Source organism: Esox lucius, chromosome 21 (assembly GCF_011004845.1).
Source record: "Esox lucius isolate fEsoLuc1 chromosome 21, fEsoLuc1.pri, whole genome shotgun sequence".
NCBI classification, from domain to species: Eukaryota; Metazoa; Chordata; class Actinopteri; order Esociformes; family Esocidae; genus Esox; species Esox lucius.
In genome coordinates, this window is record NC_047589.1 from 10,729,392 (window position 1) to 10,747,756 (window position 18,365).

The window sequence follows — 18,365 nt, forward strand, 5'->3', positions numbered from 1 at the left end:
GAGTGTGAATGATGACTAAAGAGACTACACTGACCCATTTCACAACGCCACACGCCATGATCAACTGCCTCCTCCTGTTGACCTTTTCGCTCAAAGACAGGGTATCAGCATAGAGGACGTGTTGGTGACCTTCTCCCGGGCAAGCTAAAGAGCACATGCCTTTAACAGGCCACCCCGTGGACCTTGGCCGGTACAACAAATCATTGCTAAATTCAAATCATGAGCACAGCGTTGATCTCTGGGACATAATTCTGTGAAATAGAATAGCTATCTAGCAGGCACTGAAGGGCCAGTCATGACTGGGTTTTCTGTATGAGAAAAATGCTAAATCTGTTGATTTGTTGCTTAGCTTCTGCCACAATCCATTGTTTCAGTATACAGGATGAACGACAACATAGACAACATAACCCTAACCCCTAACCTTATTTGTAAACATCTGAATAAGTCTTGTTGAAGGCCAAACAAGGGTACTGAATGTGCCCTTTGAGTTGTTACTTACAGACAACTGTGAAACTAATATCCAATTTTGAAATGCAGTAAACTTTAAATTTTAAAATCTCCAACATCAAAAAATACTAGGTATTATAAATGGTATGATAACAGGTATTACAGCAACGGTTTAAATTGGAATTACCATATGGAATATTATGATGATTATTACTTTAGAATTATTATTCATAATTCCTGATATTATAACAAATAACAGCTAATAAAAGCAGTGGGTGCCAATAGTTATTACAAGTAACATCATTACCATTATTTCTGTTCCTTCAGTATCAACTACCACCAGAAACACAAAGTACATTAACTCTTATGGTATAATCTAATGTTTTTGTATATTATAACCTGGGTGGTTCAAATCCCAAATGCTGATTGGCTAAAGCTGTGTATGTATATGAGACTGTTTACCATGGGTATGACCTCACATTACTTTTCACTGCAAAAATGCTTTGAAAACACAATTAAATAAAAGCAATAAGGTATCTCGGCGCTGTGTGCAGGCCCTCCAAGATGTGAAACATTTAAAAACTGGTCCTTGCAGTATATTGGCCATACCACATACATTTGTATATGTAAATTATACAGTATCTGCTTGTCTAAACGTTGAATATCTATAGTCTGCTACTTGTAAAAGATAAATATAAATTTGCCTGATTTGACTACGGTATTGCACATATTGTCAATTAGGGGCCGGAGGGTGTCAGGTTTGGGGACCACACAATTTTGTCTCTGCTTTTTGCAGATGATGTTGTCGTGTTGGCCCCTTCTAACCAGGACCTTCAGCATGCACTGGGACGGTTTGCAGCCGAGTGTGAAGCGGTGGGGATGAAAATCAGTACCTCCAAATCCGAGGCCATGGTCCTCAGTCGGAAAAGGGTGGCTTGCCCACTTCAGGTTGGTGGAGAGTGCCTGCCTCAAGTGGAGGAGTTTAAGTATCTAGGGGTCTTGTTCACGAGTGAGGGAAGGATGGAACGGGAGATTGACAGATGGATCGGTGCAGCTTCTGCAGTAATGCAGTCGATGTATCGGTCTGTCGTGGTGAAGAAAGAGCTGAGCCGCAAGGCGAAGCTCTTGATTTACCAGTCAATCTACGTTCCTACTCTCACCTATGGTCATGAGCTTTGGGTCATGACCGAAAGGACAAGATCCCGGATACAGGCGGCCGAAATGAGCTTTCTCCGCAGGGTGGCCGGGCGATCCCTTAGAGATAGGGTGAGAAGCTCGGTCACCCGGGAGGAGCTCAGAGTAGAGCCGCTGCTCCTCCACATCGAGAGGGGTCAGCTGAGGTGGCTTGGGCATCTTTTTCGGATGCCTCCGGAACGCCTTCCTGGGAAGGTGTTCCGGTCCTGTCCCACCGGGAGGAGACCCCGGGGAAGACCTAGGACACTGGAGGGACTATGTCTCCCGGCTGGCCTGGGAACGCCTCGGTGTCCCCCCGGAAGAGCTGGAGGAAGTGTCTGGGGAGAGGGAAGTCTGGGCATCCCTGCTTAGACTGCTGCCCCCGCGACCCGGCCCCGGATAAGCGGAAGAAGATGGTATGGTATGGTATGGTCAATTATTTTTATGAAATCAAGTATTATTTGGAGAACATTTTCTAAAAGCATTAGACATGATACTTAAAGATAACTTGGTTTTGTGCTGTAAGTGGCACTTTCAGTACTTTTTAATGGAAAACCAACAAATGCTACCCATGGAAATGTTAGCACTACTGGAGGGGATTTTATTCATGATTTTGGATAGCCTTTGGCTTGGGCTTGGTAATGCTTTATAGTGCAGCATGCATTTGTTTAGTTTTTTTCATATAAAGCTGAAAACAAACAAAAGCAACAGATGAAATACAGCATAATGAGAATATCTGAGAAGGGGACCATTACATTTGGAGTACTACAAGAAATAAAGACAAGGACAACAGTTATGAAGTTCTATCTAGTAACATTTTTAAATGGCTGGCCTATCATTTAGCAACACCTCACACCTCTGGAAAAATATTTTTTATTTTCTTAAATCAGCATCTCTACATGTCTGGCAGCCATTCCAGTGTCTGTTAAATTCCAACACAGGCCCAACTCATTTTACTTACTGAGGTACTGATACGGGGATTACCTGAACCAAATCTAATTTAACGAGGAAAAGCTAGAGACTGGCAGTGGGCGAAACCTGCCAGTTCGAAACAGGCTTCTAGGGGGAGGGCTGAAGTTGTGCAAAGCTAGAAAAAAGCCCTTCATCAATGAGAAACAAAGAAGATCCAGGCTGAAGTTTGCAAAAGACAATAAGGATTGGCCCGTAGAAGAATGGAGTACGGTCATCTCTGACAAGTCACATTTTCAGCTTTGCCCAACACCTGGTCATCTAATGGTTAGACGGAGACCTGGAGAGGCCTACAAGCCACAGTGTTGGTGGAGGATCGGTGATGATCTGGGTATACTTCAGCAAGGCTGGAATCGGGCAGATTTGTCTTTGTGAAGGACACATTAATTAAGGTCATCCAGGAAAAACACCAGTTCCTTCTGCTCTGACAATGTTCCCCAACTCTGAGAACAGTTTTTTCCAGCAGGACAATGCTCCATGCCACACAGCCAGGTCAATCAAGGTGTGGATGGAGGACCACCAAATCAAGACCCTGTCATGGCCAGCCCAATCTCCAGACCGGAACCCCATTGAAAACCTCTGGAATTTGATCAAGAGGAAGATGGATGGTCACAAGCTCAAAACACATACCTATGAATAGTAAAACCAGAGAAACCGATCATTTTGCAGTGCTCTCTTAATTGTTTCCAGAGCTGTACATAAACACAAACAATTATGGAAATCAACTAATACTGAAATAAAGGAAAAATGTGTCTATTTCAAATGGCTTTGATATTTACTAAACATGGGCCCAAAAGCCCATGAAATACTTGCTTTATACACTTAAATCACACATCAGATCTTGATGAACGAAATAAAGTCTCAAAATCTAAAAAAGTATCAAAATCTTGACTGTACATTATGTAATTTGTTGAGAACAATATTATGTTACAACGGTCAATGGAAACCAAAATCACCAACAGTTTGAAGGCTGGATTCAAAATCACAACGAAAATCAAAGTAAACAATTGAAATCACAACCTGTTCCAACTTGCGTGACTTTCATCACAGCAACTAATAATGTAACTCAGTAGTGTGTATGGCCCCCACATGCTTGTATGCACTCCCAACAACGTTTGGGCATGCTCCTGATGAGACGGTGGATGGCATCCTAGGGTAGCTCCTCCAAGACCTGGATCAGGGGATCAGTGAGCTCCTGGACAGTCTGTGGCGCTACTTGGTGGCGCTGAATGCACCGATACATGATGTCCCAGAGGTTCTCAATTGGATTCAGGTCTGGGAAACCTGAGGGCCAGTCAATGGCATCAATGCCTTGATCATCCAGGAACTGCATACACACTCTGACCACATGAGGCCGGGCATTATCCTGCACCAGGAGGAACCCAGGGCCCACTGCACCAGTGTAAGGTCTGACGATGGGTCTGAGGATTTCATCCTGGTATCTAATAGCAGTCAGGGCACCGTTGCCTAGCACGTGGAGGTCTGTGCGACCCTCCAAGGATATGCCTCCTCAGACCATTACTGACCCACCGCCAAACCGGTCATGCTGGATGATGTTGCAGGCAGCATAACGTTGACCACAGCATAACCAGACTCTTTCACATGTGCTTAGTGTGAACCTGCTCTCATCTATGAAGAGAACGAGGTGCCATTGGCTGACCTGCCAATGCCATTGGCTGACCTGCCAACTCTTGCGAATGCCAATCGAGCTGCACGGTGCTGGGCTGTGAGCACAGGTCGCATCGGGCCCTCATGCCACCCTCATAGAGTCTGTTTCTGACAGTGTGGTCAGAAACATGCACACCCGTAGCCCGCTGGAGGTCATTGTGTAGGGCTCTGGCAGTGCTATGATAATATTATGTTAAGGAGAAAAAGGTAGCAAGCAATCTATAGACATACGAAATACACTCACCTAAAGGATTATTAGGAACACCTGTTCAATTTCTCATTAATACAATTATCTAATCAACCAATCACATGGTAGTTGCTTCAATGCATTTAGGGGTGTGTTCCTGGTCAAGACAATCTCCTGAACTCCAAACTGAATGTCAGAATGGGAAAGAATTGTGATTTAAGCAATTTTGAGCGTGGCATGGTTGTTGGTGCTAGACGGGCCGGTCTGAGTATTTCACAATCTGCTCAGTTTCTGGGATTTTCACGCACAACCATTTCTAGGGTTTACAAAGAATGGTGTGAAAAGGGAAAAACATCCAGTATGTGGCAGTCCTGTGGGCGAAAATGCCTTGTTGATGCTAGAGGTCAGAGGAGAATGGGCCGACTGATTCAAGCTGATAGAAGAGCAACTTTGACTGAAATAACCACTCGTTACAACCGAGGTATGCAACAAAGCATTTGTGAAGCCACAACACGCACAACCTTGAGGCGGATGGGCTAAAACAGCAGAAGACCCCACCGGGTACCACTCATCTCCACTACAAATAGGAAAAAGAGGCTACAATTTGCACGAGCTCACCAAAATTGGACAGTTGAAGACTGGAAGAATGTTGCCTGGTCAGATGAGTCTCGATTTCTGTTGAGACATTCAGATGGTAGAATTTGGCGGAAACAGAATGAGAACATGGATCCATCATGCCTTGTTACCATTGTGCAGGCTGGTGATGGTGGTGTAATGGTGTGGGGGATGTTTTCTTAGCACACTTTAGGCCCCTTAGTGCCACTTCGGCATAGTTTAAATGCCACGGCCTACCTGAGCATTGTTTCTGATCATGTCCATCCCTTTATGACCACCATGTACCCATCCTCTGATGGGTACTTCCAGCAGGATAATGCACCATGTCACAAAGCTCGAATCTTTTCAAATTGGTTTCTTGAACATGACAATGAGTTCACTGTACTGAAATGGCCCCCACAGTCACCAGATCTCAACCCAATAGAGCACCTTTGGGGTGTGTTGGAACGGGAGCTTTGTGCCCTGGATGTGCATCCCACAAATCTCCATCAACTGCAAGATGCTATACTATCAATATGGGCCAACATTTCTAAAGAATGCTTTCAGCACCTTGTTGAATCAATGCCACGTAGAATAAAGGCAGTTCTGAAGGCGAAAGGGGGTCAAACACAGTATTAGTATTGTGTTCCTAATAATCCTTTAGGTGAGAGTATATAGGGAATATAAATAAGAAATAGTGTCTTATTATGCAAATGATATATAGGGAATATAAATAAGACAGTGTCTTATTATGTAAATGGAGGTTTTGACAACAGAGAAACATAGAATTAACTTGGAACTCTGATGAGCAATGAGTACTGTTATTCAGAAAGTAAAGATCCACCAGAAAGTGGAATGTAATAACCAACATTGCTATTCTATAATGATAAAAAATCAGTTACACTAATTCATGTTAATAGAAACAATTATTTGATCCCGAATATTATAAACTCGGACCAAATGGGATGTGTCCAGCAGACTTCTGACAAATAATGTTATGCGAACACCTAATAGGATATATAACACATTGATTATTTGCCGTTATTCCTCTTTAGTTAAAAGGCACATACTCTCAAAACATCAACTGGTAATGCTAATTCTACACTACTCAAAATACCCCAGTTTGTGCCAGTATGAAGGAAATAAACAACACAGTTCCTTGTGTGGATATAGACCCTTGATAAGTCAAAAAATGAACAACTTTGGAATTACTTTTCTAATGTGTTGTTAAATAGTATTTCAACATTACTTCTCAATTTGTTTTAAACCAACTTAAACAGGGTGTACAAAGAGAAGGGAAATACTCCTGTTAACAATAACAGGAAGTGTTTAAACATTTGAAATTAATGTCCTCCAGATTTATGTTATTGTTGTAGGAAAATACCAGTACCAGTTATTTTAAATACATTCCAACAGTAAGACAAACTGCTCATAGAATTATCTGGAGGAAAGAAAAGTGTATGTAAAACTAAAATCAATCAAACTATGTAAACGTGCAGGGGGATTAGAACTACTAAACCTAAAAACAATGTGACTTTGCTGCCCAACTAATGTCTGGTCCGGAAGAAACCGGCATCAACAGGTTAATTGGAAAAAGTCCAACAAATAGAAAAACCAAGAACTGGAACTATATAATTTCAGCAGACAATTGAGCGAAATCACTAAAAACCAAAGAGATGCAAACAGAATAGATCCACGTACAGGAAATTGTAGTTGGTGATTTTCAACGTCCAGATGAAAATACATATCAAATTTGGCCTGAAAAGGTTCTGACATGGTGTCATCAGAAGTTTACAGACATAGGGACAGATACACTACACTTGAGAACAAAAAAAGTAAAACCTCCAGAAATAATAATTAAAGTGGAGAGGCCTAACATAATGCCTAATGACATATCTGTTTACGATTTAAAAAAATAAATAATCATTATATATATATATATATATATACACACACACAGCAAAGACATATAACAAGGAAAACACTAAGAATATCCAGATTTATCAAAGACAAAAGCAAAAGAGAATATTACAGAGGAAACCGTCAGGGAACACAAATAGTAATAAGACATGAGGACTGGGAGGAGAGATCCAGAAATACCAAGAAAACACACACTTAACTCTGGAGAGAATACTCTTGGACAATACTGACAGAATTTTTCATAACTCATACAGTACAATGATAACATAAATCATTTCACACCTCGTTGCCGGCATAACTTGGAGAGAGCAGGGCTAACCACACCCATACATTATATCCCGGCAGAGTCCTCAATTCATTTTGGACCGTAGTATACTGTACAATGTATTTGCCAATATAAATTTACACTCTCCAAACCCCAGTAAACATAATCATCCTCATACGCTAGTCCTTCAATCTGATAATTACCACATCAAAACTCAGAGAATGAAAGCACTTAAACAGATTACTACAAATTTGCTTAAACCACAGGCACCACACAAAAGTATTTAGAATGAAACAATTAATAAAATGTATAAAACAGTAATACAATGTCTAAAAAATAAATGAAATGGGACACCATGGGAAACATTTTAAAAGACAGGCATCATATCAATTTTCTCTAAATTGAGATAAAACCAGACTGGCATATGCCAGGGGTTGCGTGGGTGTGTGTGTGTGTGTGAAAGGGCATGTATGACAAAGTGCTAAGGTTCATATGGGTATGCAAAATCAGATGAATGAATCAGATGCTGACATCCACCATACTATGTTTCAATAAAAAACAACCTTGATTATATGCTTTTAAGTAATAGACATTTTCTTTCCTACAGGTTGTTCCAGATTACCCAAGTTGTTTCAGGTTCCTCTCTTTTACATGAAATAGGCCAATATTGACTCAACAAATCAGATTTTATTCAGTGTTTTGCTGGGGTAGATATTAGCTGGGCCCACCGGCCCTGTGAATGCCACAAATTATAGTAAGACTTTAAGAGAGCTAACAGCAGCCCTCATCAACTCTGGCCCTGGAGATAAGAAACAGTTCCTTTTCATTTGTTTTTGCCCAGTAGTTAATTGATCTTACCATGGTGTCCCAGGTCTGAATTGCTTCTTGATTAGAAAACCTACAGGAAGGATGTCAGAGATCTGGCAGTGTGGTGCCAGGACAACAATCTCTCCCACAATGTTGAAAAGACAAAGGAACTGACTGTGGACACATTGGCCGGGGAGTTTCAACGACGTTCAACCTTAACATCACTTGCACAACGTGGGATTCAACAGCACATTTAGTCTGGGACTAGGCCCAGTGTGACAAAGTGTCATAGAGAGTCATACAGTGGCTCTGGAAAGTATTCCGACCCATTCAATTTCTCCACATTTTGTTGTGCTATGGACTAAAATTATAGATATTTAGCAATCTATACATAATAAGCCCACAATGACAAACCTAAAACACTGTGGCAAATTCAGTTGACTGGACATGATTTAGGAAGGAACGCACCAAGCCCAACTAACTCTCTTGTAGACCTTGAAGATATTTAGTTGTGGCATAGATCTGGGAAGGGTTGTAAAAAACACTGAAGCATTGAACGTTCCCAGGAACACAGTGGACACCATCATTGTGAAATGGATGAAGTTAGGAACCCCTAAGACTCTTCGTAGAGATGGCTGTCTGGCCAAACTTAGTAACCAGGCAACAAGGCCCTTGGTCAGGGAGGTGACGAAGAACTTAATGGCCACTCTAACAGAGCTTCAAAGTTTCTCTGCAGAGAGGGGAGAACATATCAGCAGGACAACCATCTCTGCATCAATCAGGCAATTATGGTAGAGTGGCTCCATACTAAAAGGAATAGGACATGCCGCCTAAACAACTCTGAGAGCATGAGGAAAAAGATTCTCTGGTCTGATGAGAATAAAAAGCAAACTATTAGGCCTGAATGCCAAGCGTTATGTCAGGTGAAAGCACGGTACTGCTCATCACCTGGCTAATACCATCCCTATGGTGGAGCATGGAGGTGGGAGCATCGTGCTATGGGGATGCTTATCAATGGCAGGGACAAAGAGACTGGTCAGGAATGAGATAAGGATGAACAGAGCAAAACACAAAGATCCTTAAATACTGGGGAAAAGATAAATCTTTCAGCACGACAACGATGGAGTGGTTTGGCTTTAGAAAGGTCAACACATATGGCAGTACAATCTTTCTCCATTATCCAAGGCTTTGTAATATCATTAACAGCAAGTGTTGTTGCTGTCATAGTGATATATTTAGGCCTTCAACAGCATTGATTTACATTAAGAAAGCCATCATCACATCAGAAAGACTGGTTGCTTGTTAACCAAAGACTCTAGCACGTTAACAAGACAAGGGAGCCTGGAAATAGATAGATCATTAACTAAATAAAGTATATGAAGTGGTAGCACTAGTGCTGCCTACCATACAGGGCATAATCCCTGTTACTAAATTAAAATTAGCATATGAGTCACTAAACCAGAAATGAGAGGTGCTGCACTGTTAACTAAAAATTTGTTCTACTGATTTCTTACAGGCAAGGGTTATAAAGGCCCAGTTCCCAGAAATTATTTCTGGGAACTGGAGGAAAGAAAGGCCTTGTCCTGTTTTATTAATTAATGTACGTTTGACATTGATTGATCAACCATAGGGCTGGTTCTTTATAAGGCTTGTACTGTTTAGGGCTGTTACTGCCAAGGGGTGGTCAGCATATTATGCATAATATGCTTCTAAAGCACAGGTGTCGAACCGGTTCCACAAAGGGCCGAGTGTCTGCAGGTTTTTGGTTTTTCCTATAAATTGGTTCCTAGTTCATACCTACACAACCAGGTGAGGGTAGAAACTAACCAATCAGTGACCAAATTAACCAATCAAGTACAAGGAGAGAGTGAAAACCTGCAGACACTCGGCCCTCCGTGGAACCGGTTTGACACCTCTGTTCTAAAGTATCTCACAAGTGAGTACACCCCTCACATGTTTGCTAATATTTGATTATATCTTTTAATGTGACAACACTGAAGAAATGACACTTTGCTACAATGCAAAGTAGTAGGTGTACAGTGTATATAACAATGTAAATAACTCAACACACAGACATTAATGTTTAAACCGCTGGCAACAAAAGTGAGTACCCCCCTAAGTGTCCAAATTGGGCCCAATCAGCCATTTTCCCTCCCCGGTGTCATGTAACTCGTTAGTCTTACAAGGTCTCAGGTGTGAATGGGGAGCAGGTGTGTTAAATTTGGTTTCATCGCTTTCACACTCCCTCATACTGGTCACTGGAAGTTCAACATGGCACATCATGGCAAAGAACTCTCTGAGGATATGAAAAAAATAATTGTTGCTCTACATAAAGATGCCCTAGGCTATAAGAAGATTGCCAAGACCCTGAAACTGAGCTGCAGCACAGTGGCCAAGACCATACAGTGATTTAACAGGACATGTTCCACTCAGAACAGGCCTCGCCATAATCGACCAAAGAAGTTGAATGCATGTGCTAAGCGTCATATCCAGAGGTTGTCTTTGGGAAATAGACGTATGAGTGCTGCCAGCCTTGCTGCATAGGTTGAAGTGGTGGGGGGCCAGCCTGTCAGTGCTCAGACCATACACCGCACACTGCATCAAATTGGTCTGTATGGCTGTCATCCTGGAAGGAAGCCCCCTCTAAAGATGATGCCCAAGAAAGCCCTCAAACAGTTTGCTGAAGACAAACACACTGAGGAAATGGATTACTGGAACCATGTCCTGTGGTCTGATGAGACCAAGATAAATGTATTTGGTTCAAATGGTGTCAAGCTTGTGTGGCGGCAGCCAGGTGAGTACAAAGACAAGGGTGTCTTGCCTACAGTCAAGCATAGTGGTGAGAGTGTCATGGTCTGGGGCTGCATGAGAACTACCGGCACAGAGGTGCTACAGTTCATTGAGGGTACCATGAATGCCAACATGTACTGTGACATACTGAAGCAGAGCCTGATCCCCTCCCTTCGGAGACAGGGCTGCAGGGCAGTATTCCAACATGATAACGACCCCAAACACACCTCCAAGACGACCACTGCCTTGCTAAAGAAGCTGAGGGTAAAGGTGAAGGACTGGCCAAGCATGGCTCCAGAACTAAACCCTATTGAGCATCTGTGGGGCATCCTCAAACGGAAGGTGGAGGAGCGCAAGGTCTCTAACATCCAGCAGCTCTGTGATGTCATCATGGAGGAGTGGAAGAGGACTCCAGTGGCAACCTGTGAAGCTCTGGTGATCTCCATTTCCAATAGGGTTAAGGCTCCATGCCCAAGAGGGTGGCCACACAAATTATTGACACTTTGGGCCCAATTTGGACATTTTCACTTAGGAGTGTACTCACTTTTGTTGCCAGCAGTTTAAGCAGACATTAATGGCTGTGTGTTGAGTTTGAGGGGACAGCACATTTACACTGTCATACAAGCTGTACACTCACTACTTTACATTGTAGCAAAGTGTCATTTCTTCAGTGTTGTCACGTGAAAAAATATGATCAAATATTTACAAAAATGTGAGGGGTGTACTCACTTTTGTGAGATAATGTATCTGATATTTTACATTAGTATTCCTTTAAATCAAGAATGTATATTTTTCATAATAGTTCATGTGAAAGAAAATAACAAATGCATAACCAGGATCGCCTAACAAGTATATACAGATGCATAACATAGTAAAACAGGATTGTTGTGGAACTCAAAATGTTAACTGTCCCATATTATTCTTTGTACATCAGATAATTAGCCTACTCACATTAACTGTAAAATAAAAAAGCAAAGTATATCAGTATGTGATTACTTAAGTTTCATAATGATATCGTTTTCAACTAGCCTATATACTACAACAGCTAATAGAATTCCTGAAATTCAGTTGTGGATTTTGGTTTTCATGAGAAAATTCCGCGCGTCACGGCAATAATTAAAATAGCTTTTCAAGGAAACTTTATATTGTTGCTACTATACCCAACATATTTTGACACGTGCAAGGCTGGATAATGTGGGAATATAAAAAGGTGTTTCTAGGTGGTAGTGAAACGACTCCAGTCCTTAAGCATAGCTGCAGTGGCTTAGGTTATTTATGTTTTTTTTTTCAAATGTTGTGCTTATTTTACCCATGCCTGCTATTATCAAAAGCTTTAAGACTATCAGTTGGTCTTCACTGCTTAACCTAATGATTACGACTATGCTGAAACATAGACATGTTGTAATCTCACTACGAAATCGGTGACTTAGAAGGTTGAACCGTATTTGAAAATTACAATGTGTTAAAATGTAGAAAAGGTCATTAAAAAAGACGAGTGAGAAAACACTTACATTATAAAAAGCACAGCAGCAAGATAGCTCACCTTACACACTGTCAAGCGGTGTTGTATTGAGAAGACCGAAAATAGGCCTGTGTTAATTGATATAATTTATAATAAAACTTAAACATGAGTTGATGTCAATCATGAAATGTATGTATTTTCATATGTTTATAAAAAAAATCAAGGTGGTAATAAATCGTACAAGCTTTGAAACGTTAAATTAAAACACTTCATTGTATACTGGCGCTCGAACAAAGCTTTTTGACGTGGGTCCTAAACTCGAAGGTCGGAGAATTGTTTGCAAGATGGCAGCGTCCACGAGAACACAGGTGCTCTCTCTTTATCGCCTGCTTATGAAGGAAAGCAGTAAATTACCGTCTTATAATTTCAGGTAAATGCTTTGCTGTTTTTACATTGGATGTGTTGAAACTATCTAACCAAGTTACACAAGCTGCCAGTGTGTTTTTCTAAAGCGTGAGAGTTTGTTTATATTGCATCATTGCTGGGAAACAACTGACAAATTTGAAATTGTAAAAATTGTCCTAGATAACGGTTTGAAAATATAACTAACATTTAGATAAAGTATTCGAGATATTATGGTTACATTGTTGTCATTTAGCAAACGCTCTTATCCAGAGCTTCTTACAATAGTGAGCGCATACAGGTTCATACATGTTTTGTTGTTGTTGTTAGGAATCAAGCGGCAGGCGTTCTTTTTCGAGATTGCACGACACGTTCAACGAATGCAATTGAAAAAATAATTTGTTGCAAGCACTTCTCGTTCCTGTTTACAAAACAGAGACTTTATCGTTGCACCACAACTGTACTTCAGACCTATCTTACTTTCTTGTCTTCCATCCATGTATTATGACATTCATCTACACATGCAAATAGCACTTGGTCTGTGATCCAGAAATTACATTAGTAACATTTGTTTACAAAATGTTTTACATGATTGGTTTGTATTATTATAATGCTGCAAGTTTTGTTTACATTGTGAACTCACTAGTCCATACATTACTAGGTCTACGGACATTAAGTTTCACTTTTCATTAGCCTATTCCTAAAGATTGTAACCCAAGGTATGTATAACAACCTAGTAAAGGGAATTGCCAACCCCAGTCTTGAGTGCTCCAATCATGTTCAATTGTGTTTTTGATTTGACTGAACTGGGAAACCTTGGATGTTTAGTAGTGGATAACCAGTACCCGAAAAATGGTTTAGCCAGGTACATTTCTGTTTTATTTAACATTACTATAAAAATTTTACTCTCAGAAATAGTTTGGCCTGATTGTTAGATTGTTGATTAAGGCAGATAAATTCTATTTAAAAAAAAAAAATCCCCTTTTTATTTAAAACAAAGTCCTACTCATTAAACTACATATAATAATCTATAATAATTGTCCTCCTAGCACATCTTTAAGAAACATTCCCTGTTGTCCAGAGTTCAGGCTAGTTTTGGCTAGTCAGATGCAACATTCACTTCCTATTACTAGAGTTAGCCTACAGGTGGACAAGTATGTATTGCATTTTAATATTGCGATATTTCTGTAATTAATTGTTCCAAATATTGTGCACCACATGTCTGCTGAAGAGGTACAAGGAAGCCATGATACATTTTGATCAGTTGTGATGGATAAAATGCTTAAACTGAAATGCTTTTTAAATAGAGGATGGATAACACATTTTATGAGTTATTTTTATGTGGTGCTGGGTGCTGGTTGTGCAAACCAGCACAAGTGACATTGTGGTAAAGGATGTGATCAATATATTTATATCAAAAACTAGAATAACATCCGACTTCCCAAGTATTACACTGGTGTTTTGCATTTACATATGATTGCGTAGGTTTTCACTCTGCATGGATATTTTCATGTTGTTGTATTGGAATTTAAAATGGATTTAATGTTCTTAGTGTTTGACATACAGAAAATTATTATACATATTCAGTGAAAATAAAATTCTCAAAATTTGATTTGATAAAGGTATAACAATTATTCACCAAGATATTGCCTATTAGTTCCATAAGTACCCCTCTGTTTAAGCAAGCCTAAATTATTTCAGGAGTCAAATTTGGCTTAACAAATCTCATAAGACTTGCTCTATGTGAGATGATAATATGGAATTATTTTATCCTTAAATGTCTATCCTGCCATATATACCACATCTGTTACCAGTAAGCTCTGGCTTAAAATCTTAGAAGAAATCTGTTTCGGTGTACTTTACACTAGACACTCAAAGAGGAATGCACCTTTTATTAGGATGAAAACCACGAACACAAGGCTAAAAATGTGTTTGCTTACCAAGAATCAAGTGAATGTTTGTGAGTGGCCTAGTGTGTCAATGTGAAGACTTAAATTACAGTCTAGCCATATCATTTATTTAATATTTTGTGGTCGTTGACCAAAAAAAGCACAACTGCGGGTCAGTTACATTTTTTAACTTAATGAAGTTTGTTTAAGCAGACTTATTGTATTATAGACTATATTTATAATTGATTAAATATATTCTTTTTTTTTTTTTTCAATCTCCACATACTATCCCATGCTGACAAAGAGAAAACGTGTACATATGTTTTTTATCTGTGGTAAATTTAATTGATTGAACGTTTTAGAAAAGCACACACCTGTATATAAGCATGATGCTTCACTGTTAGAGCAGAAACCTTGGTATGAAGTCCAAGGAACGCTTTAGACCTCAAAGACAGAATTCGGTGTAGGCATTGATATGAGGAAGGTTAAAAAATAATAAAGCATTGTAAGTCCCCTGGCGCACAGTCAACTCTATGATTGTTAAATGTAAGAAGGTTCAAACCACCAAGACTTCCTAGAGCTGGTCAACCTACATAACGAGGCAAGAACAACCCAAAGGCCAATAACAGAACTTTATGGCCAACAACAGACTTTTTTCTGTTGAGATGGAAGAACCTGCCGGAAGTACAACTGTCTCTGTAGTGTCGTAAATCATACTTTTGTTATAGAGTGGTTAGATTGAAGCCACTTCTGAGTAAAAGGCATATGACATGCTGCCTGAACAACTCTGAGAGAATGCGGGAAAAATATTCTCGTCTGATGAGACTAAAATCAAATGAGTTGGCCAAATACCAAGTGGTACGTCTGGTGGAAAGGTACCACTCATGACCTTGCAAATACCATCCCTGCAGTGAAGCATGGTGGTTGGAACATCATGCTATTGGGAGACTTAAAGATTGCAGTTCAACAACGGTACCTATCCAATATGAAAGAGCTTGAGAGAATCGTGAAAATCCCCAAATTCAGGGCGTGTGAAGCTGGTAGAGGCAGACCCAAGAAGTCTCTTTGGCTCTTCCACAAAATGAAAGGTCTGAATGAAGTGTCTGAAATCTCATGAGATATTGCAGTTCTCAATATATCTGACACATTTCTACCAACATGTTTTAGCTTAGTCATTATGGCATATGTTGTAGATTAATTGTGAAATGATGTAAAAACTTGGTAGAAATTATGTATAAATTAGGCCTGACTACTTTGAGGCACTATAGCTTACTTGGTCAGGTTATTCTGTTTGGGATAAAATCCTGCAGTAGGCCTACCTGCAGCAATCCAGTAAAAGGGTTGCCTAACTCTTCTTCAGTATTTCATCATCCTTGCTAGAATTACCAACATGAGCTGAGTGTTTTAATGGGGTGTAACTGTGTCTTGTGTTGCTAGTGTTAGAGAGGTCACACTATAGGCGTGGAGTAGAACTACATCACTGCCTCTAATGACTTTATGTCAATTTCCACAGGAGATGGTTCTCATCAACATCACTGAATCCTTTGTGAAGGTTTGTGTTGCCTAGATACTGTTGCCGACCATTTTACCCTTTTGCAAGTTGAAGTTTTGTAGAAGGGTTTTCAAATTAGTTCCTGAGGGGTTGGATGTGTAACAAACAGTAATGCAGAGAAATACTTCAGTTTGAGTTAGCTATGTGTTAATAGACCCAAGCTGAAAAAGATGGTTGGTTGGTCCAAGCTGGCTAGGTCAATAGCAATCTTAAAAGCTCATTTGTAACAGTTCTTAAATTATTTGGTTTGTTTGCTAAAAATGCATTTATAGTCTGTTGTGGAAATTTCTATGCACAATGTATTCTAACTGAGTAAAGGACTGAGTCCCACTGTTAAGATAGGTACAGGAATGTGTGGGACCTGGTATTTGCATAGGGGGCATCTATTTTCTGTCCAGATGCAGATCAATGGGTTTTAGGACAGGATAGGAGAAGATACAACAGGGGGCAGTAAGGTCAGTTGGCCCCTTTGGGTAAACACTACAGTAAACATTATGGCAGGAAGGATAAGTTGGGGGAAGATAGCATTTGATAGAACAAAGGGAAGGTGTTTGATTGACATGAAACAGATGGCAGCATCTTACCACACCCCTTTTTCCTATGTAATAAATACTGTCGAAATGATGTTTTTATTTAGAAACTATTCACCGTTACCTTGTAACCTGCATACTTTCTCCTTGCAAGCAAGATTACAACCGTTTATTGCGCAATTGATTTCTCCTGTCTTACCTACCATTTTCATAGAATTATTTGGATTTTAGAAATTGCCATCACAAGTCCTTAGTGTACACTATTTTTGGTTGAGTTTATACTTTACGACATTTGGGAGTTCACAATATGCTGAGGGGATGGCTTATCTCTAAGACATCACACCCCCTCAATAATTTTCTGGCAGGACTTCTTCAGAATTATCATTGTTTTGTTTTACAACCCAAAATTGACAAATTAGGTTTAACTTATCATTGCCAATTTTTATGTTGGTCAGGTTTATGCAACTACATGCTAATAAGGAGGGTGCCAGTGGTCTTCCCAGAGGAAACTGGGAAAGGCAAAGCCACGATGTGCCCGGGACACCCTGAGTATATTTTTGGGGGAACATTTTTGCATTAAACATTTTATGCAGGCTGGATCAGTCAACATTTATCATAAATCTTCAATGAGACAGAAGTTCAGGAAGTTAAAACACCTGGTATCTGACTACTTTTGCCAACCCATTTATGCAGCATGTCTGGCATCATGATCACGGTAAACATCTGGACTTGTCTAGATTCTAACTCTCCATGCTGTTTTTGTTGTAATCCCACACATCGATTGTGATGGTTACTTAAAAATTGAATGTGATGCAACCTAAAGATGCGAACGGTGTGTCCCGGGCCTTAGAGTTGTAAGGCTGAGGGTGAGGCAGTCAGAGAAAGGGAGTGTGGAAGTGCAAGAAGATTAATTAATTGGAGAGGTGCAACACTGAGAGACGATTGGGTCGACAGAAAGAGGGTTGTGAGGGGAAATGGTGCGACAGAGAAAGAAAAACAAAGGGAAAGTAAGCCGGAGAGCGATGAGTTAGACTTCATTGCAGACACACTGCAGAAGATAAAACCATATCGCTACAAGAGCGGACTGGCAGAAGTAGGTCATCTCTTGCGCATGTAAAAAAAAAAAAAAGGGCTAGCCTATTATAAATAACTTTTCTCTAGTGGCTTGCAGCGCTATCATTACGTTAGTGTGCAGTCTGTGACGAGTAATTTCACATCGTGCGCCAGCTCTTAGTCATAAAGTAGTGTGTCAAGAATTAAAACTTGAAAAGCCTCAGATAAATAAGTGATCACGGAAATCCACCCTCCCGCCGCATGGAGTATTCCGTGTGAAATCTCTCCACATCCGTCTGAGTGATTCCCTATAGACGTGTCATGTTTGAGGAATTGTAGTGCATGCATATACAGATATATTTACAGCTAGAAGGTACAGCCTCTAGCAGTTTTGTCTTCAAACAGCACCGAATGTTGTGTATTGATGTTCTGGCTAAGGACATCACCTTATTGTGATTGATTCTCCCTTTTTTCTTTTCCTTTTTATTACTCATTAGGAGGGATCTAGTGAACCCTAATCTCTACCTCATACTTAACCGTTAGGCTATGTACCCCCCAATAGGAGTGTCAGTCATTTTGGTTCACAAGGGCACCATTATGGCAACTCTAACATCAAGAATACGCCACATCAATATAAAAGAACCAGAAAAGGAACCA

General features: G+C 40.2%; 2 protein-coding genes across 3 annotated transcripts in view; one reads left to right on the top strand and one right to left on the bottom strand.

Annotated features, from left to right (window-relative positions):
• fars2 (phenylalanyl-tRNA synthetase 2, mitochondrial) overlaps positions 1-12,407 on the bottom strand; it is a 143,402-nt gene extending 130,995 nt beyond the window's left edge. Inside the window, exon 1 of one of the 2 annotated variants that reach the window (XM_010900930.4) lies at positions 12,332-12,407. The gene's annotated coding sequence lies outside the window, so the exon portion shown is untranslated. The remainder of the gene's footprint in view (positions 1-12,331) is intronic. The other variant, XM_010900931.4, reaches the window with a different exon arrangement.
• A 177-nt stretch (positions 12,408-12,584) lies between these two features.
• Positions 12,585-18,365, top strand: part of LOC105028296 (LYR motif-containing protein 4B) — a 45,110-nt gene continuing 39,329 nt past the window's right edge. Inside the window, exon 1 of the mRNA XM_010900929.4 lies at positions 12,585-12,712. Within this exon, the coding sequence (XP_010899231.1) occupies positions 12,627-12,712 (86 nt within the window). The 5' untranslated portion in view covers positions 12,585-12,626. The remainder of the gene's footprint in view (positions 12,713-18,365) is intronic.